General features: G+C 28.3%; 2 protein-coding genes and 1 long non-coding RNA gene across 8 annotated transcripts in view; 1 reads left to right on the top strand and 2 right to left on the bottom strand.

Annotated features, from left to right (window-relative positions):
* The window catches only part of LOC118068754 (inactive rhomboid protein 1), a 34,380-nt gene extending 15,402 nt beyond the window's left edge, over positions 1-18,978 (top strand). For 3 of the 6 annotated variants that reach the window (XM_035086406.1, XM_035086405.1, XM_035086407.1), the window contains 14 exons: positions 719-3,505; positions 10,630-10,974; positions 11,234-11,420; positions 11,512-11,601; positions 12,037-12,389; positions 12,642-12,737; positions 12,974-13,171; positions 13,274-13,454; positions 14,034-14,270; positions 14,546-14,575; positions 14,679-14,869; positions 14,959-15,258; positions 15,390-15,543; positions 15,634-18,978. In XM_035086406.1, the coding sequence (XP_034942297.1) occupies positions 750-3,505; positions 10,630-10,974; positions 11,234-11,420; positions 11,512-11,601; positions 12,037-12,389; positions 12,642-12,737; positions 12,974-13,171; positions 13,274-13,454; positions 14,034-14,270; positions 14,546-14,575; positions 14,679-14,869; positions 14,959-15,258; positions 15,390-15,543; positions 15,634-16,065 (5,550 nt within the window). In that variant the 5' untranslated portion in view covers positions 719-749 and the 3' untranslated portion in view covers positions 16,066-18,978. Of the gene's footprint in view, positions 1-718; positions 3,506-10,629; positions 10,975-11,233; positions 11,421-11,511; positions 11,602-12,036; positions 12,390-12,641; positions 12,738-12,973; positions 13,172-13,273; positions 13,455-14,033; positions 14,271-14,545; positions 14,576-14,678; positions 14,870-14,958; positions 15,259-15,389; positions 15,544-15,633 lie in introns of those variants that run through there. The other 3 variants (XM_035086410.1, XM_035086409.1, XM_035086408.1) reach the window with 3 other exon arrangements.
* On the bottom strand, positions 5,495-6,755 carry LOC118068758 (uncharacterized). The gene is made up of 4 exons (XR_004690539.1): positions 6,623-6,755; positions 6,425-6,543; positions 6,086-6,310; positions 5,495-5,612 (listed from the first exon to the last, which is right to left on the bottom strand). It is a non-coding gene; the product is annotated as an uncharacterized lncRNA (long non-coding RNA).
* Positions 18,035-20,809, bottom strand: LOC118068756 (uncharacterized). Its single transcript, XM_035086412.1, has one exon. The coding sequence runs from the start codon at positions 20,506-20,508 to the stop codon at positions 19,288-19,290; it is 1,221 nt and encodes a 406-aa protein (XP_034942303.1). The 5' UTR covers positions 20,509-20,809; the 3' UTR covers positions 18,035-19,287.
* Positions 20,810-22,152: the final 1,343 nt, after the last annotated feature.

Below are 22,152 nucleotides of genomic sequence, written 5' to 3'. Positions count from 1 at the left end.
CACTATATTGGCTATAATTATTTTGCCGGATTTGTTTGGATTTATATATGCATGTAATCGGTTGGAACAGTTCAAATGTAGTACATCTAAATAATGATGTTAAATAACATTTGCTTCATGTTAAAGTTCGAATGGGAACTTTTGGACGTGATAGAATGACTTTGATTTTTGAAACTTTATTTTGTTTGTTTTTTTTTTCATATATATCAATCAAACTCAAAAACAGAAAATTTATAAATAATTACCTGAAGATGATGAATCTTATATTTTCAGAATTTAATTTCACATCATTTTGAAATAAAACAAATATTTATTTTCTTCTTTTTTTCAACCGAGTCATTGCGAATTAAGGGGTAGTTTATTTTATTAAGAAAAAATATAATTCACCCGAATACTACCTTCATTTCGAAGTTGTCTTTAAAATCTTATCAGGTTGTGTCGTATGACCCTGTTACTCACTCAGTCACAAAATTCAATGTGCAGCTCAATTTCATGAATGCACTTATGTAAACGCTTTTCTACTTTCAATTTCATAGCTTTTAAACAAATAAATTTTCCTCAAGATGATTATTTCTGTAAATTTAAAAGAAAAATAATGTCATGCTTACAAATACTCAAATGAATTTGACTTAAAAGTTAATGAAAAATATATTTATTTTGAAGCAATTCAAAGAAGTAGAAGAATGAAGAGTAAAGATGAATTTTAAAAATTTTTCAGATGTCCTGACAGCGGGCCACGGGCCACCAGGATGCCGACAGACGACGACTATGGCCGAAGAGAACGTCTCCTGTTGCACCAACACTCAACTTCTCAATTCGGAACATCGACGACATCATCAACGGTATCAGGAACTAATAACGGAATCTCAAGTTCACAAAGTGTTCCGACCAGCGCCGGTAGTGGAATTAACAGTAGTAGTACCACTGACTGTTATCTCAAACAGCAATTATCACAGCCAGAATCGAGAGCTCCTTCATCTACGAGTGTTTCCCAAGAGCTTTATCAGAAGACGGTATGTGGAAATAGCAACGGAAATAACGAAAGAATTGAATCAAATGAGTCGACTGACTATGGAGCCCGAATTACGATGGATAAATATGAAAAACAAGTTGAGAAGCAACAACAATCACTGGACGATTCGACAACATATAGCGATCAATCAAGATCAATTACATCATGTTGTGAACGGTTTAATGTGCCACAAAACCATGAAAAATTCAATCAGCCCACATTGTGCACTGAGGGAAACCAGAGCAATCATCAATACTCAAGACAACAGCAACCAGTATCACAGAATGGCATTATGCCATATTTTAGATACACTGAAACGAATTCAAACACAACCGATCAAAGGCTGTCCATTCAATCAACTGATCGCTTTCAACGTATTGATCGTTTTCAAAGTGACAGCGCTTTGGCAGCGATGCCAAAATCTTCGGTGGTTGGTGAATATGCCAACTCAGGAATTCTTGCTCTATCTACTAGTAAACCATTTTCTCCGGAAACTTTTCCCTCACCACCTTCACCTGCACCGACAAATGACCGCTTTGTACCGCCGCCACCGCTTTCTCCAAGTTCCAGTGACAAATATGCTTCTACTCATAGTTTGGTTGGTTATCCTTCTGCTGATCGGATTTTGCCTCCTGGCTCTCCAAATATCAGAAACCGTTACGGAACTGCGCCAGCATCACCAATTCCTAAAAATCGATTCGCATCAACTGAAAAGTTACTGGCGTCTACCAATACTAGTTCCTCGAGTACAACACACGATGCCAAAGATCAACAACAACGATACGCAGTATCAACCGAACGTCTTTTGGCTAATGGATCACCTATATTGGGTGGACTTCAGAGAGACTCTGTCAGTCTTTTTCAAGTATCAGGATCTACCAATGAATTTAATAGATACACTTTGTCATCGGAAAAACTGCTCACATCGTCACCAATTCATGCACCAGTTCCAGAAAGATTTGCCAGTAAGAATGGTGATAGGTTTATAACTGATTCACCTACTCATGATCGTTATCATCGACACGAGTCATCTAGTATTCATCATGATCGATTATCAACAATTACGACATGTGATAAATATCTATCAAATACATCTAATTTAGAAACAACACATCAACCATATAATACTTCTGATAGAATTCTTGGTAGCTCATCTGCTACTGATGCCATAACATCACGACGTTTCTCTACTACTGAACAATGTCAAAAATATTCCGACAGAGGTGACAGATGTTCTAGCTCAAGTTCACCAGCACCTACAGAATATTCATGTAGATATTCTACCTTCCAAGATATATCCGGTCAATCACGATATACTATTGATCGTTTCAATGATCTTACACTTCAACGCCTAAGTCAATCACGAATCAATGACAGATTTAGTGACCGTTATCTCGTTAATTCTTCACCTACTCATGACGGAAGAACCACTTCAGAATCAACTAATCGATTTGTTAATACATGTTCAACTGAACGACTTTTGGTCTCCTCATCGCCTTCATCATCTGAAAATAGCAGATTTCATAGCCTTTTTACAACTTCTGGTCAAACAAATAGTGATCGGTTTATTCAACAATCTCCAACATCTGACAGTAATAATACAAACCACCGGTATCAAAGTCAAACGTCAACTAAAAGTGACAAATTTATTCAAGTTGCAAAATCTGTATCGAGTTATGATCGTTATCAGCTCACTAATCAAGATCAATATGAGCGTACGAATCAAGAAAGAGTATATGGATTTGAACGTTACGGAAACTTGGTAGCAAACAATAGTGATCGGTATCAAGGAAATGAGCAACGCTTCCATGGAAATTCTGAAATTTATTCTCCAGCACGAGGAGTTGAAGACAAGTACTTGTCACTGCCAAAACCAAAGGATTCTTATCCGACAGGCAGAATAGTTTCATCGTGTTCGTCTGTTACCAGTGGTAATGAAGGCAGAAATTATCCCAGTTCTTCAGGAACGAGTAGTTATGTGCCGCCAAATGCACATACACCGGTGGAACGATATGTACCTCAACCACCGCCAGAGGTACTTTATCCAGAAAGATATGTTGACAGATATGTGCCACCTCCAGCTCATACACCCACAGATCGTTACGTTCCAACTGCTGAATCAAGTGATCCGTATATGCGACGAGATCTTGGATTTCATCATCATTATCGGCTACCACCACCTGGATACCCATACCATCAATCACATTTTCGTTTTCGTGGTTTCACATACGCACCACCTAGTCGATTAGGTGGCAGTCCTGGATCAAGTAGCTCCAGCAGTTCAACGTCAATGCAACGAGAATTCACTACATCACCTTTATTACGACCAAAAGTTCGTGCTTCAGCAATCGAATTCACATCCACTGGAATCCCCAATCAATCATGTTGTAGTGATGCTATTGGAGGACAAAGAAATTGCTGTCAAGTTAGGAGATCATTGCCTCCAGGTGCACTATCTTCAATATCGTCTAACCAATCATCACACTCATCGTGGTGAGTATCATATTTAAATACAATATTTATTACGATACTTTAGTTGAAGATTAAATATCCATGAAAAAGTGTTATTTAAATGACATCACATTTTTTTTTAACTCAATATAATAATTAGTTACTTGAAAATCATTGCATTTTCATAGATATATTTTTCTTTCAAATCTCATCTTGTCTTATATGATAAAGTTTGGTGAATTAATATGAAAGAGCTTCTAGGAGTTCTAATTAGAGAATAAAGGTAGTTTATGCATGATACTTTAGTACATGCTTATTATACTATCTACTAATTATCCTTAATGTAATACCATCACCATGACTTTTACACCATGCCTGCGGATTATATTTCATTATAATATTAATCAGATGAAATATGAAAATGAGAAAGAATTAAAATACATACAAAATTAATTAACTGATCAATACATTTCTATTTTCTTCTATTCTATTGAATACAACTTGCTTCAAATAATTAGCTAAATAAATAATGAAATATCATGTATTATTGACATTATGGCATCATGATATTTCTTTGTAATGAATATTTACATGATAATAAATTTAATATAATGGTGTATTGTTAAGTAATAATAATAATAATCGACGTCAGGTAGACTAAAAGCTATGAACCACAGATGAAATTAAGGTGTAACTCTAGATGATGGTTTAAATTAAACTTGTGGGAAGACATAATTACCAAAGTTGAGAAGATAGGTCGTGTTGGGTGTATCCTTGTTATAACTGTTGTTGTATACGTAAAGTAACACCAACTGGTAATTTACATACAACCTTAGATACTTCCTTATTACTTTGGTTATTTCCTTGAAGGAATTTTATTTCGGTAAAACTCATTTTCAACTCTTTGAAATTTTAGAAACATTTTAATTTAGGTAGCAAACGAACAACTATTAAATTTTATATAATTTTAAACCGGAAAAAATATTACTTTGCATTGTGTTAAGTCTTCAAGTTGCTTGTAGACAAGCAGTTTTTAAAGGTTTAAAAGTAATGTCCACTTTACAAAAAAAAAAAAAAAAAGAAAAAGGAAAAGAAAACAATTTCTGATGTACATCTTATCTTTGTGGACTATTTGTATGTAAGCAATATCGATTTTATTTTTTTTTATTGGAAGATTATACAATAGAAAAAAAAAAATTCAACAAAAAATGTATGATAAATTTTTTCCTTAGTTGCTATAAAAATATTAAGAGCCTAATAAAAATAAAACTTTACAAGGTATCGTATTACAAGTATTTATAAAAATTAATGAGACACAGGTTAATCACATTATTTATACTCTTACGAGCAAAGAAATTTTTTCTGAGATATTTCAAATATTTCTTATATATATATATTTTTTAATTTTTTGTTGAAATAAATAAAATGTCTTTATAAAATTAGACTTTATAGACAATTTATGTAATAAAATTCCAGAGAATGTGACATTATTGTTATTATTTGAAAGAATTTACATGAATATATAATATCCTATTATTTCTTTATAAACATTAAAAACATTTTTTAACTCTATTATAAAAGTTTTACAAAAAATAAAAACACCAAAGTGTTCGATTGAATTGACGTTTTTGCAATAATGGAACATTAACAAGGTTTCAAACACAATAAAGAAATTGAACGTCTGATAATAAAAAAAGACAACAAAAAAATTCCCATCAGTTTTGATGTCTATTTTATACTCGTGATATTCAAAGTTAAATAATAGGTAATTTTTAGCGAATTCTCATTCAAAAGTATCATAAAAATAATCGCTAATCATTAAATACTGTATATCTAATACTTTGATCGATGTACAGTTATAAAAAGTTATTTTACTTATCTTTACGTAGATACTTATCACATTAAATCATTTTAACATTTATTTGAGAATAATTCAAATAATCACAAGTGCTTTTATTGATAGATTTAATGAATTTATTCATGTATTAATGAAAACAAATTGCCTATTTAACAATGATAAGATTTGATGGTCATTGTTTATATGGCATATTTCCAATGAATTTATTATAATAATCCCATAAATAAATGTTTCTATTTTAAATACTACTGCCTGAATTACCTTCTTGTAATTCTTGCTCATCGTACCTTTCTGAAATAAAAAAAAGCCAATAAATTAATTGTACAATTAAATATTGATAGTTATTTTATTTGTGCTTTATTGGTAAACAAATTTAATCAACTTTTAGAGTTTGGAGTGAAATTTATGGGTTTGTTTTCACGTTTTATCGACGAAATATACTCGTGAGATCTAATAGGATTGTATCAAATTTAGCAAGCATGTTCAATTTTCATGCACTTGAGAGAAACTTTAGGAATGTAGGAAGAAAATGGGAAAGACGATAAATGACCTGTAAAAAAGTTTCAAGTCGAAAATCGAATGATAGCATGCAATTTTATTTGGCTACACGTGCTATACAATTTTAACAGCCATAGAATCTTATTACATACATTCATGAATAGAGATAATGTAAAACTATGTAAAATAAAAAATACTGCTTTTAATTTTTAAAATCAATTTTGTTAAATTTAAATATGTATAAAATAAGTATATTCAAAACTTACTATAGCTTCAAAACACTATCTGTCCAGTTATTTTTCTGTAACTTTCTCTTTCTACTTCAGATTTCTGTGTTGAACCTAAGCATCATGAATGTGCGGCAACACCGCATTTAAGTAATGTGATAAGGTCTAGAAAATTTACTCCATTACGTGAGATGGTGTTAAAATAAGTGAGATTACTTTGCTTCATGATTAGTTATCAGTCGTTTGTTGACCTCCAATTTGTTACTATTTAGCAAAAATTATGTTAATGTATAAATATGTTGGAAGATGATTGTGATGTAAAAAAGAACATAGCTGAATCATGTTGCTGTCATCAACACGTGGATCTAATATACATACTGTGATAAAATTTAATTGATTGGATTCTAATGTGTTCTCAAGTGTTATCATGAATCAATTAAATATCTCTGATGATTATGTGATAACTGTGATTTTTTTTTATTTACTTTGAAATTGCACTGAAAAGAATTATATAATATTCAAAAATGTGAGTTTTCATATTTGTTTTACATCAATTTAGTACAAAAGTTTGTATACCTTTTTATCAGTAAATCTTTCATGACAATTGTTGGCATATCTAATTTTAGTAAACAACTAGTACAGAGATGATTGGATAAAAATGATTGAAAAAAATTTTTTTTCAAAGAGTAAAGATGAAAGAACATATATGGTAGTTACTCCAAAATAATAATATCATCATTATTGCTATGTGAATTATATTTTATTCTATACTATAGTTCATTTACACTTGCATATAATTTCTCAGTGTTTATTGTTGTAAATGAAATGCAATTTTTTTGCTGAATCAATTGACAGGTCTTTAGTCTTACTTGTGACAAGTAAATTTTTTAATTATGATGAATAACAATTTTACTTGTATGTACTAAATTGGAAACTTGTTACTTCTCTACTTCAATTTAGTACAAAATCGTTCTTAGTATAAGTGAGTGCATGTGAAGCACGTCACGCAACATGCAAACCATTTATTGCGTACATAAAGTATAGAGCATAAACCTCCATAGTCCTGAAAATTTTATTAAAGCGCAAGCGCATAGCTGTTCTTGATAACATATCGCATATTTTTATCCTAAATCTTGTTAGAATTGTTATTAATATCCAGCTAAGTAACCGGGTTCAAAAATTATAATTATTATTCAACTATTTCTTTTTTTATAAGCCTCTTTAAATCATTTATTTACATCATTTATCCATATTTTTAATATTATCAAAATTTTAATTTATTTAAATATAAGTATATATTTACATGAATACATAAACATATACCTACACTAAAGTATTCTTTATTGATTTTAAAGATCTATGAATATTTATACCTGTATGAATTCAATATTTAATTACATATAAAAGTTTTAGATAACAAAAATGATATTTAAGTTGATGTTAGCTAAGAGTATTTTTCGTTTTCTTCTACCTTTACAAACGACCTAGCTAAGTCTCGACCTATTCTACCTTTTTTCCGTTTCCTCAACTTACTTATTTTTTTTTGTTTTTCAGTTTTGTTTACATAAGAGTGATGCGTTTCTCCAAGAGGATGGCTTTTAGTTCCATTTCCATTTGAACCATTATTTTTTCTTATTCGCCGCCCTCATCACGGAACTCTTACTCTTCTTCAACTAACTCTTCAAAACTTAAAAGAATTTCTTACAGTTTCTCAGATTTTTGAATGAATACACTCGATTGTCCCCAAAAAATACAATCTTCCTTATTTTTTTGTATAACTATGAGACCCACTACCCATATTCCTCCATTAGTTTAAAAGAAATCATCTACTTGACACTGTTACTCAGGAAAGCTCTAAAAGCTTCTCATTTTTGTTGTATTTTTCTCATAAGATTCATCAGTTTTTATCTGCTGATGTTTTTATGTACAAGTGGTAGTCTGTTTTATTTATAGTAATCAATAATTTGCTGATTTTATGCCTTTGCTTTGTTATATTTCTATTCTATTAATTGAAATATTGTAAATAATATCTAAAATCAATTTTTAATTTAAATGTATGCATAAAATCATAATTTTAAACAAAGATTTTTATCATAACATAATAGTAAATCATAACATAATAATAGTAAAAAAAATTTTTTGAATTATTGTCATTTTGTTTATGATAATAAACAAATGAATAATAATAAATTTATTAATAATTAATATATATTATGAAATGTTCAGAAATTGATAAAATAGTTGTTATTATTATACTTTTTATGAAAGATATAATCAAGCAATGAAATCCATATTAAAAATACATAACTGAAAATAAAATAAACATTTGTTAACGAAAAAAATGTTATAAATATGCCTTCAAATTAGAAGAATAAAAATAGAACAAGAGTTATTTTCAAGAGTCGTTACTGGGACTGCACTAGTAGAGAATTTCGTTCTTTTCGCACGCCTTACAGTAGTATATGTGTAAGTTAAGTCGGACAAGGAAGAAAAGTGAGTAGGTAGAAGGATAAGTTTTAACAGAACAAAAGATCCCGCGAGACCCAGTTTTCCCGGGTGAACACTCGCGGCAAGTTATGCTTCTGTTATATGCAAGAGAGTCGAAGAATCTTTCAAAAAAAAAAAAAAGAGAAGAAAATTATAAATTTACACTCATGCTTCAAAAGTGTCAAGAAGAATACAAACAATATAATTCTACTTTTAATTATTTAATTTATTATTTGGAATTGAAAATATAATTTAAAAAAAAGATTTATTTTTTTTTATTTGAGTGTATTTGTTGATTAATTTATTCAATGTTATCTCGGTACTTCCAAACATTAGAAATCACAGTCATGCAAGCATTAAATTTCATGTGACAAATAACTATGGTCTTTACGTCAAATATTGTACGTGTTAGGCATATCTTCATGCTCGGTATTCAGTAATTAGTGAATGGAATCACATTAATAATCCTTCCAAAGTTTCTCTCTCTCTCACGTTGTGGATTACTCTATGTATATATGTATATATATATATTTATCTGACTATGGATAAATTAATCAAAATATAATCCATATTGATGAGCCCTTATGAATACATTTTATAAGTGGATGAAAAAAGTGATAAATAATCTTCTGATATTTCTCCACTTCAATATTTTACTATCTAATTACTTCTTTTATTTTCTTATCTAATTATTATTTTCATACAAATATTGAGTATTCTCTTTGAATACTCTGATAAAATAAAGTACTTTATACTATCAAGTCACTTCATCTTTCAATAAGACATGAAAGCTTTATATTTAATGTCATCAAAACTTTTTCCTTTTGTGCCATTTCTTTTAATATACATTTTTTAAAATTATTTTAAACAATTGCACTGATTTATGTATATGTATATATACTAGTTATTAAACAGTTGACTGAAATGAAGCTTAAAGCACACTCATTAGAATATTGACATCAAGTCATCAACATTACAGTTAATTCTCTCAATGCTATTTGCTGTAGTTTACAACTATCAGAAAGGAATTGGTTATAATCGTAGTTAATCTCTTAATAATTATAATCTCAGTTTGAATGTATACCAGTATCATGTTGATGGGCTATAATTTAATTCAATCAATTAATGATATTATGAATTAAAATATTTCAAAATAGAAAAGTATTGATCATAGGAATACAAAAAAAGTTGAATTGTTGAAATCCAGTTGATTAATGCTAAAACCGATAATGTTTCAATGTCTGCGTGCTTTGAAGAGCCTGATCAAAATGTTAGATTCATTTAGTTAACATACGATGGTCAAGTAAAGCTCTTTGCTCAGAGGCTTACTTCCTACTGTAATATCTCACTTGTTCGCGTGATATGTTCTTCTAATTTAAATAGATTATTAGGAGTCGTAATTATACTGTGGAAAAAAATTGAATCATTCTCTTTGTAACATTCTTTTTTAAATCCTATTTTTAAAATGAAATATTAATAACGATATATATAACTTGATAGTTAAATATTATATCAAGGACTAAATTTAATTAGTGAAAATATGGCAAGTTGTAATGTACTTGATAGAAAATTTCATTACCAATGATTCACCTTCACACTATATTACAAATTATCAACATAATTTCAGAATGATATGCGATATCTAGTAAACTCGTCAAACCGGAAATTAAACGTTACTGAACTCAGTCCCATACTCAAGTTCACAAACGTGCTTAGTAGACTTGAATGGAAATATATCTATGCTTGTAATAGATATTATTTGCTATAAAGTCAAAGCAACATTATAATGAGAGAGAAAGGTAGAACATAGTGATTTATGTGACGTAGGTCAGGAAGGAACGTGCTCATCTTGACAGATATTCTCTGAGAATATTTCATTAAAAGTTACGTTGATCCGTCCATTAAATAGATATTTAACTGATGTTAACAGCACGCTAAAATCAATTTTATGTAACTCTAAACTACTTTTTATTTTAATCATCAGTTTCTGAGCCATTTGTTGAAATAGAAAATAATGAATTTGATGGATAAATGAAAATTTATAATCAATCGATAGTAGAGTTATGTATTGAATACGATAATATATCTTGTTCTAGGCAACAATCTCCTAGTTCAGGAACGACTGGAACATCGACAATATCCTCATCCGGTGGTGATGGTGAGAATGCTCCAAGTATTGGTATGTACGCTGTAGGCAATAGTAGTAATGTTGAACATTCGGATATCCCTACATCGATAGTTCCAACAATATCACCATCCGTGCCTTCGGCAACCACCACTTCGACAATCGGTGTATCAGGTTCAGCTATTACACGAAGTGTTTCAGCACCGGCAACATCTAGACCAGGTGTTCAAGTGAATACTTCAATTAGCACTTCTGCATCAACAGGTCAAAGACCGAAACTCAAGAGAAATATCAGTCGTACTGAGACTATTAGAAAGTGCGTAATATTGATATTTTATTTATTATATTATAACACTTTGAGATATAGAAGAATTTAAATAAAAACAGTTTATTTGCTAAGTCATATGTAAGATTAAAAATCAATAGCAACTATCATTTATTTTTTTCTGAAAAATCATTGTCGATTTTAAAGAAATATTTATTTAATAAAAATATATCTTGTGTAGTAACAATGATTGATATCACTAGTAGTATTTTGAATATATAATAAAAAAAACTAAATATTTCATTTTTAGCTATATCAAAAAAGAAACTGCAAAGTTTTTTGGAGTCGATGAAGAAACAGAAGCTGCTGAAAAGCAACGATGGCTGGACCGTCGCAGACGCTTTGCTTCAAGAATGTATGGTGAATTAAATCCAGACCATAAACCACTTGATCCTGATATAACAAAAGATGTTCCTGATGCAAGTGAATCAGCAGAAGTAATTGTTAAAATAAATAAAATAAAAATAATTTATTACATTTTTTATATTATTCATATTATAATGTTAATAAAAATCATATTGTTTACAGAGTGTTACGTTACGAAGATGGCAGCAACCTGTCAGAAGAAAAGATTCTGTCGTGCGAATGACATTGTCAGGACTTCATTATATGGTTGATGTAAGCTAGATTAAAAATTTTATTATTATCAGCTGCTACAACATATTTTAAATTATTTTAATGATGTTGAATTTAGTGAACTCAGTTAAGTCAAAAGAGAAAAACTTTTTATATTAAATACAAATAAAGATTTGATGCATCAACTTTGTAAAAATTTCTATATCAGATCAAAAAAATTCATGTTATCAAGAAACTACACAAAATGACATCACGAACTTCGGTTGAAACGTCAATTGCAAAACGTCAAATATAAATTTGATAGAACATACAAAAAAAAAAATTCTAGCACAAATTCAAATAAATAAATATTCATCAATAAATACTTCTAAGAGAATATTCTAAAATTTATATATCAAAAGTCTTCTAACGATTAAAATGAAAAATAAAATTCGTCTTTATCAATTCTTTATAATCTTCTTCCATATTTTATTTTAGAGGCTGACACGACAACGCTCACGAGAAAGATCTGAGTCGCGACCTGAATCTCGAAGTTTTCCACCTAGCGTGATCTCCATTTCTCAGACAGAAACTAGCGATGTGGAAAATTTTGGCCAGAGCGATAATACTGTTGAGGAAGAGGAAGAAGAGGTATTTTTTCAAAAACCTACACCACTACCATCACCACCCGCGTCATCAGCTACGTCAACGCTTCAACAATCACAAATCTCCTCTGATCAAGTTGCAATAGCCCGAGCCAAAGACGATGAAATTACGTCGTCAAGTGTTGATCCTAACGAAAAATCTGCATCCACTTTAGATCGTGCCAACATTATTGAAGAACTTCCTGGGTAATAGGAATATTTATCATTACTGCCTAATAAATTTTCATTATTCATTTATTGATTTATAACAAACAATAAGCAGTTAAATAATTATTAATTTTTTTTTAATTTATACTAAATTTTTTATGTTAATAAAAATACTTATTTTTTATAAATATTAATACACTGTGTTAATATTATTTAATATAAATTAACTTGAATAAAAGTCATTATGAAAATAATTTTTAATTGCTTTTTTTATATTTGCATTTATTATAGATTTATACCACAAAAAGAAGAAAGACTCGTAACGGATGGAGTACAACAACATATTAGACGACCTAATTCCTCCATAAAAGATCATTATACATCTAGGTACATTATTCAACAAAATTTTCTTATAATTATTTTTCTATTTACATTATAAATATTAGTGAATGGATTTTTTTTTCATTTGTCTTTATTTTAATTGGGGAAGCAAATGTATTTGTATGAAATTATTGATTATAAATTGTGGGCTTGTTGACATGAATTTAATACCTTAATATTCTTACGGAGACGGTAGCTAGTTTTAATAGATCGCATCTAGTTAATGAGAAAAGCATTTACAGAACGAGTTGGCGCAGGTCACGATATGACGTAAGACCGAGCGATGAGGTAACACCGTTTGGTCAGAAACAGGAAGAGAATATTATTCTAAGGAGAGAGATAACAGGACGAACTCGAATATCACCTAACACTATTGATCGGGTCTTTGATAATAGTAATCGACGTCAATATGGTATGGGAATAATTGGTAGATTCTTCGGGTAAGATAATTATGTACTTTTATCAATGTAAATATACAACTTTTTTACCAACCATTTAAGTTGAAATATCATTTTAACTGGATCACAATTTTCTTACAATAGATCATTTCGGAGGAATATTGCTCATAAACCTCACATTAGAAAACAGTTGGATGATATTGAAGACCACAGGCCATTCTTTACCTACTGGATAACCATTGTTCAAATTCTAGTAATGATTATTTCATTAGCGTGCTATGGATTTGGACCTGTTGGTATTGACGTAAATCATCGATCAGGTCTTGTAAGTATATCATGAATAATTGCATTATTATGAAAAATTTTTATTGCTACTTAGTCTTAAACTTATGCTCAGGCTAGAGAACCGAGTAATGAACCCGAGTACTCTAATACTGTTTTCCTCTCAACAAAAACTAATATTCTTAAAAAAAATTACAATGATATATTTTTCAAACATTTATAAGTACGTTAATTGTGCATAGAATATTCTAGAGAGACTTAAATAATAGTAATAGTTATTAAAAATGATAATACTAATATTTTTATTTATGTAAAGTAATCACATTCATTTTAAAGTATATTTTAATTAAAAACCATACCATTAATACAATTTTAAATTATGTTTTATTCTTCATGTTTTTTTAAAAATATTTTTATCCATTTCATTGCATTAACGAATTGCAAATTTCAAATATTTTCTATGTGCCCCATTAGAGAGTATTTTCTTTCAATATTCATTAAAATTTACATTCTCTTTTACATTTTTTAATAAGTTTGAAATGCAAAAACTTTTATATAAAAATTTAAATCAACTTTACATATACATATATATATATATATATTTATTTATTTATTCAATGAGGTTCTCGTGACGAGTCTTTCGTTGCAACAAGTGGATTATCAAGAACCAGCAAACTTTTGGATTGGTCCGAGAGCAGCTGACCTCATTCATTTAGGTGCTAAATTTGCACCTTGCATGCGACGAGACATGAAAATTCTCAAAGAAATCGACGTATGGAGAGAAAGAGAACGAGACACAGCTTGTTGCATTAGAAATGATGACTCAGGTTGCGTACAATCGAGTAAAGCAGATTGTTCAGTAAGTTTATAATTATTATTTATTAGTTGCTTTTATCACTGGTTGAATACTAACTAAATTCTAATATTAATAATCAATATGATTATCAACTATATCATTATAACTGGTGTTGGCAAAGTAAACAAATGTTAACATAAATATGTTCATCAAAAGTAGTTGAATATAATGTGTTATTCAAATAACAATATTAAAAATAAATACATGCTAATTCAACTTCATACTACCTATTTATTATGAAGTAGAATAATAAATTAATTTCTTATGCTTACCAACTGATCCGGGGAGTGAGATCGACAACGGTGACGGTAAATTTGATATTTAAAAAATTATACATGTTTGTGTGTATATATATATATATATATATATATATACATATATATATATATATTATAATAATAATGTTTATAGAATACCATATCAACGTGGAAGAAATGGGGCCCTAGTGATAGCGGACCAGGAGGAAGAATAAGTGGATCAGTATGCGGATTAGACCCAAAATTTTGTGATGCACCGGCAAGTATAGCGCCTTATGAATGGCCGGATGACATCACCAAATGGCCAATTTGTCGAAAAACAAATCCTTTTAGTCAAAGATTTCGGTAATTTAGATTTTGATTACAGAATAAATTTCTATGAATATATAAATTAATTATTAAAATAAAAAATAATTATGCTTTTGATTTTTTAGAAGCAATAATGGTCGTCCGTCAGGCAACAATAACTTCCCTGTAGGAAGGTATAAAGACAAAATGGCAGAACACATGGTATGCGAAGTTATCGGACATCCTTGTTGCATTGGTATCCATGGAATGTGTAGGATTACGACGAAAGAGTATTGTGATTTTGTTCATGGATATTTTCATGAAGAAGCATCTCTTTGTTCTCAAGTTGAATGCCTCCATGATGTTTGTGGAATGATACCTTTTTTACATCCTGAATGGCCAGATCAATTTTACAGATTATTTACTACGACATTCCTTCATGCTGGGTATGTTATTCAGCAAATTACAGATTTAAATACTCTCTCAATAAGTAGATTATAAAAATTGAACTAAAAGTAAAAAATACGTTCATATATTATGAAATTATTTTTAATTGAATGTTTTAATAATATTTCAGAATCTTGCATCTCGCTATCACTCTACTTGTTCAATATTATCTAATGAGGGATCTCGAAAAAATAACAGGGTCTTTAAGGATAGCTTTAATATATTTTACTGGAGCATTAGCTGGAAATCTTGCTAGTGCAATATTTATTCCATACCGAGCTGAAGTATGTATTCAGAAAAATAATGAATATATAATTATAAATATCTTATTTTCGAAATAACATAAAATTAAATTATATTAATTTTATGAATAGGTGGGACCTGCGGGTGCACATTTTGCTCTTCTTGCAACATTAGTTGTAGAAGTTCTGAACTGCTGGCCAATGTTGAAACACCCACGACGAGCGTTAACAAAATTAATTCTCATACTTACGGGATTTCTTATTCTTGGAGTTCTACCATGGGTGGACAATTATGCCCATTTTTTTGGTTTCATCTTTGGTTTTCTAGCATCTTACGCTTTGATGCCGTTCATTTCTTTTGGTCAATATGACCATCGCCGTAAAATTCTTCTTATTTGGATTTGTCTATTTCTTATACTCGGATTGTTTGCACTTCTTTTAACTCTATTTTATAATATTCCAGTGTATGAATGTGAAATATGTAAACTTTTCAATTGTATTCCATTTACTCGAGACTTTTGCGCTTCTCAAAATATAAATTTCAAAAGAGAAGAGCCTGTATGACATTCGGGGCCGCGGTTACCAGTCGAGCGCCAAGTACCGCTTGGCCCCCAAAATTACGCTCGTCAAAACGCACACAATGAAAATATTCTTATAACAAATGCCAACAATCACAATGAAATAGTTGTAGCTTTTTTCGCTACAACTATGTCAGTATATAAATATTTTAATGATTACAAACAATGAAAAAATAAATTCTTTACGTATTTATGATCAATCGTAATAAATACTTGAATTGATGTAATTCAATAATTGTACAGGCATTATAGAGATAAAAAAAATATTATAATAATCGATAAATTATTCTTGACCTTTTCCACTACTGCCATTCAATAACTTAATTAAAATCATGTAAACACACTCGTTGATACACAGTGGGTGTATGACAACAAAATGCCTTAAAATTGACGGTACGAACTGTAAAAGATGACGTGTAGTTTCGACGATTGTGAATAATCTCAATTTTTGTAAATATGATATTAAAAAACGAGTTAATTATATGCACTCAATCTTCAATATTATTTCCCATGATTCTAATACTCATCTTTCGAATGTATTATGTTATTATGATTAATCATAATATCAATAATAATAACTATTAATAATCATCACAATAATAATTATTATTATTATAACTATAACAATAATAATAATAACAAAAATAAGTGTAATATAATTTATTAATATTATTATTGTTATACCTTCTTGTAATACTATGACAAGTAAATTTGTAAATAAATAATTCTTCTTATCTGCTTAGCAGTTGCAATTTTAATTAAACTGCGATATAGATATTAAAGAACTAATTAATGAGTAATTGAAATCATTTTGAACGCAAAAAAAGTCTGTGAAGTGATAAAAAATTTTTTCATCACTCAAAATTAAGTATGACAATGTCAAAAACAAAAAAAAAAAGAAATTAAATATAAAAAAAAGAAACGATCGAAAAATAAAATTATTTAGTTTGTGTATAACAAGAAATGGGAACATTTAAATGAGTGACAGTGATAAAATATTGAATTCTTTTTATAATCAGAAGTGAATGATTCGATGTATTAGACAAAAACTCTTTAATCAATTAAATAAAGTATTTGTAAATAATTATTCAATAAAATATGTTTACATTGAATGAACAAATGATAAGTAATGTAGTTAAAGATGAGAATTGTAAAATTTTCATCTTTGAAAGTGACACTAAACATTTACCTTGAATAATGTAATGTAATGACATGAATGTGTATTTTATTATAAAAACCTATGTGGTGATGATAAACAAGTAAAGTAAAAATGATAAGAGCGAAATCATCGAAAATGTACGTGAGATTTAATGATATAAATCGAAAATACATTTACATTGTTTGGATGGATTTCATTGAATTGAAGAAAACTGTTAATTTATATTATGAAAAATGAATACAAGTTATATAAAAAAATGCATTTATCAATGAAAATATGAATAAACAAGGATCTGAAAAAGTACGAAAAAAAACTAAAAACGAAATGTGCCACGAAATAAGAAAATTCAGAACGATCTTTAGCATTTTTATCATAACTGAGTGTAATTTGTAAATTAATAAATAAAGTTACCGTTACGGCGTAAATGCATCCAATATTATACTTTTTTTTTAGTTTATTTTTTATTAATAATACAAATCTCTGATAACAAAATACGACTGTTTACTTAACAATAGGTTGATTGATTTATTTATAAATAATCTGTAACGATAATAATTATTTCTGTGATTGAGTTTTTTATACAATTGATTTTGAAGAATTTTTTTTTATTATTAAATTTTTACAATTAAGATTCAATTAAGTGATAAATGTTACATATATTCTTCCAACAAGAATTTTTAAGTGTCGACATTAATGTAAAATAATAATGATAATAATAAAAAATAAAAATTTAAGGGTGCTTTGAGCGTATCAATTGTACGGTAACTTTTTTAAAAGACTAAGAAGTATAGAAATATAAATATAAATATTATTTAATATTAACAAATAATGTACAGAAAATATGAAAAAATATAATGTGTCAGAACTATGGCCCTTTAGGATTATTCTTTCGCACAAATATCTTTTGAACAAATACTATTTATTAAGAAGGAATTCTATTCTTTTAGCTTCTAAACCTATACATAAAAGCCCGATATTTTTTTTATTCATTCGAACTTCTAAACCGTACGTATATAAAATATTAGAAGAGCGAATGAATAATTGAAAAGGTGCGAAAGAATTTTTCCTGATCACCTCATTCGCATTCAAACATTAATTTAGACAAATTTATAAATGATTTAATAATATTAGGTTTTCAATGTCACATGTTTCTGACACACTATTTACAATAACTGCATATGAAAAATAAAGAATACATAAATAAATCAACTTGCAACAAAGAATAACAGTCTGTAAGAAAACAAATCCAATGCAACATAATTAAATATTTTTTTTTTATGCAAAAAAATTGAACATTACTATTCATCATTAAAAAAAAAAATTATAACTAAACATTAAAATAATTTAAATTTTATATTCATTCGTTTTTATTGTTATTGCAATAAATTTCATTATTATCTATACGTTGAATATTGACTATTAACATGGTGATTCTGAATAATTACTCTCATTATTTTATATTCATTTAATCGTCCTTTTAAATTTAATAAAGACAACAAAATATGCTAAATATGTATAATATTAATATACAATGCATTCAAAAACTTTGTGATAATGAGAAATAAAATCGTAGTATATATACATTGATGTGTATATATATTCGAATTTATGATCAAGACGAGTGCAAGTGTGGTAATTGTCGAAAAAATGACATTGTTAATTATTGTAAATGTGTCATATACATAGCATGCGTAAAACAAAACAAAAAACATTGACAAAAATAAATCTGAAATACTTCGATATTTATTCACGCTTTCATAACGTGATAGAATGTTTAAAAAAAATTTTGGTCTCATATTTCAAAGCAGATCTTTTTCTAATTTCTATTTCATTCACTTTAATATTAATATACATTCTACCATGTTCGTAAGGTGTTGTTTTTAATGTCCTTTATTGTTAAAAATTTTTTATTCAATTGAATAATATAAAATTATAATTATTTTATTATTATTATCCGTCATAAAATAATACTATTGAACAGATAAAATACTAACATATTCTTTAGATGGAAAAGAATTAATTATACATAATTAATTTAAAAGAAAATTACTAATCAAGCCAGTTTTGTTCACAAAGCAACGTAACATAATTCCTGACTCTGTTAATAAATATTTCATTTTTCGGTGATGATTCAAGTAAACTCTTGACATTATGGGCATTAGGATCACTAGCGTCAACATCGATTGTAATGATTTTCAACATACAAGCACAATGTGTAAATTCTATACACGTATCCTTACGTAACTGTTCGTTGAAAGTATCCCGCGAATATGGCGTTACATCACAATTGAGTAATTGCAATCTTTCTATGAGTACTTGATAGTAATAATCTACAAGGTCATTATAATGAGTTTTGAATACGTCTGACTCCAGACCAACACCCAAAAAAAATGCAAGTTCTCGTAATGGACTGAGAAATAAATAATTCTGAAAATCTACAAATTTAATATCATCAGGAATCCCTGTTTCTGCTGATTTGTGAAACATAAAATTATTAGTCCAAAAATCAGCATGAATAATTGAAGACCATGGTTCATCAGGTATTGCTCTCCAAGATTCAGCAGTTCCAGCAGAAAAAGCTTTTTCACATGAAGGAAAATATTGTTTTATTTTTTCATCGTGCTCAATAGTTGTTGAGAGACTTTTCATAATGCTTTCCCACGATTCAGGATTTTTAAATTCTAAACATTTAGATTTAATTTTCAGTACTTCAAAAAAACTAGGATTTTTATGTTTCATAGCAATTCCTAGAGAATGAAATCGTGCCAAAGTTTGTATTGCTATTTTTGAATGATTTAAATCACATCCAATTTTTCGATCAACCATGTAATATCCTTGAACTTTTAAATTCTCCAATACAATAGCTGCATCGTCATCAAACTCAACATTTGAATTTAATGATAGTCTTGAACCATAATAAGTAGCATGATTATTGAAAACTTTATTTTCATTGATACCATTATCAATTTCTAATTTTTTATAAGCTGGAAATATTTCTGAATACATAAATATTTCTTTTTTAAATGTAAACGGAGTATCAAACATATCACGTTGAAATTGAGTTGGCGGAGGCAATTTAGCAATCATATAAAGATTTTCAATTTTATTTGATTTCGTCTTACGAATTTTCGCATCAACACTCACTATTTTACTCCCATAATTTTCACCAGGTGGAAGAAAATCTTTTGTTTCATAACTTTCAACAATTATTTCTTTTCCAAATGTTTGTTGAATAATTGATTGCAAATCTTTTACAGCTATTTGGTTCATGATTTTATTGTATTTTAACTACCTATCAGAATAATTTTAGCTCAACGTTATCAAAGTTTACTAAGCGTGTTCACATTAATACTGCAAACATGACAAGTCGATTCGAGCGTTAAAATGTCCAGACTCAAGTACTCTATAATCTTCTGATCATTACAACCTTGAAAAATCAACTACTATGTAATAATGTTAGTATACTACAACTATTATATAATAATATCCGTTAATTCAACAACCAAAAGATTCAATTCTACTGAATGCCAATTAAATACTAAATCATAAAGTACTTTAGGTAATATTTTATCAAATGAAATATAAGTGCATATAAATGTTATATAACATTCTTGACAAGAAAAGATAGCATATCCACTGATACAGTTTTTTTCGCCACGCCAAATGAACTGAATACTTCTCTGCTATGAGATATTACTTAGATATTATTCTCTTAATAAAAAATTCTGGTATACGTTTAGAAATTAGTTGTGAATTATGTTGTTTCAAATCAAGCATGGAAATGATGAAAAATTGATTCCAGCAAACATTAAAAACATTCTATCATATCTATACAAAAAAATCTTTATCTTGAAGTCTTATTGAACTTTTTCCACAGTTATCATAGAAAACAATTCAAACCAGCGGAAGACAATTAAGTTTTCAACTCAGGTAATTTTACTCGTGATTTGAGTCAACTTACTTTTCCTTCCTTAGCATGAAATGTATTATTATTATTATACATACATATGTTTGGAAGCTACTAAGCCGAATTTCTTTCTAATGCATTATTTATGAAAATAATAGTTTGATATATGTATATATTTATAAGATATTTTTAAATTCAAGATGGAATAATAGAAGATTTATAAAATGATAGTTTCATTCTTTTATTTGGATTACTCATACTATCAGAAAATCATTCATGCCATTTTACGCATATACATACATTTTAAAATAGAATATATATTATCACATCAAAAGATCATTTATATAATATTTTCTTTGAAATCCGACATTATTTGACTTTTCGGTGGGTTTGTTTATTCGCAGATAGTTATCACGACAAATATAGAATATTACATGTTTTACTAAGTACATGGATTTATAAAAAAAAAAATAAGTTGAATGTATTTAGAGATTTATAATCTAATTGTGATTTAAAACACATGATATATATCTAAGAAAATATACTTTTAGTATGTATAGTAATAATTATTTAAACAAATATGTAGATAATGCAACAATATTGCTATTTTTATGAACGATTAGTATTTTTTCATTATTTTTTATGTTGGTGAATTGATTTTTGATTTATATTAACAATTTTTAATTGATAAATTTATATTACATTGTAATTAGAAAACAATCAAGTTTATACATTCGTGTTAATTTTTTGAAGATTAAGTTAATTATGATTTAAATGTGCAATTATCGAATTATCATAAATAAAGTAGTAAATGAATAATACTTATTTTAATTGGGCACATAATGTGTGTTTTACATCGTTAATATTATCATTTAGTTGATGAATAGTTGATAACGATTATCTAACTCATCTAAATTAGCATAAATACGAGTTAAATTTGCTCTTAAATTGCAATCAATTTTTTACAGTAATATTTACATGCATGACTTAATATTTAATGATAACAC

The sequence above is a fragment of the Chelonus insularis genome, unplaced genomic scaffold (assembly GCF_013357705.1).
Source record: "Chelonus insularis isolate UGA/USDA-ARS -01 unplaced genomic scaffold, ASM1335770v1 contig_401_pilon, whole genome shotgun sequence".
Classification (NCBI taxonomy): Eukaryota; Metazoa; Arthropoda; class Insecta; order Hymenoptera; family Braconidae; genus Chelonus; species Chelonus insularis.
Note: the sequence above shows the minus strand (reverse complement) of the source record. Positions and strands in the feature narration are given on the sequence as shown.

Bases quoted from the DNA above. Each gene is read 5' to 3' on its own strand.
- LOC118068756 (XM_035086412.1), bottom strand. From the start codon at position 20,508: ATGAACCAAATAGCTGTAAAAGATTTGCAATCAATTATTCAACAAACA.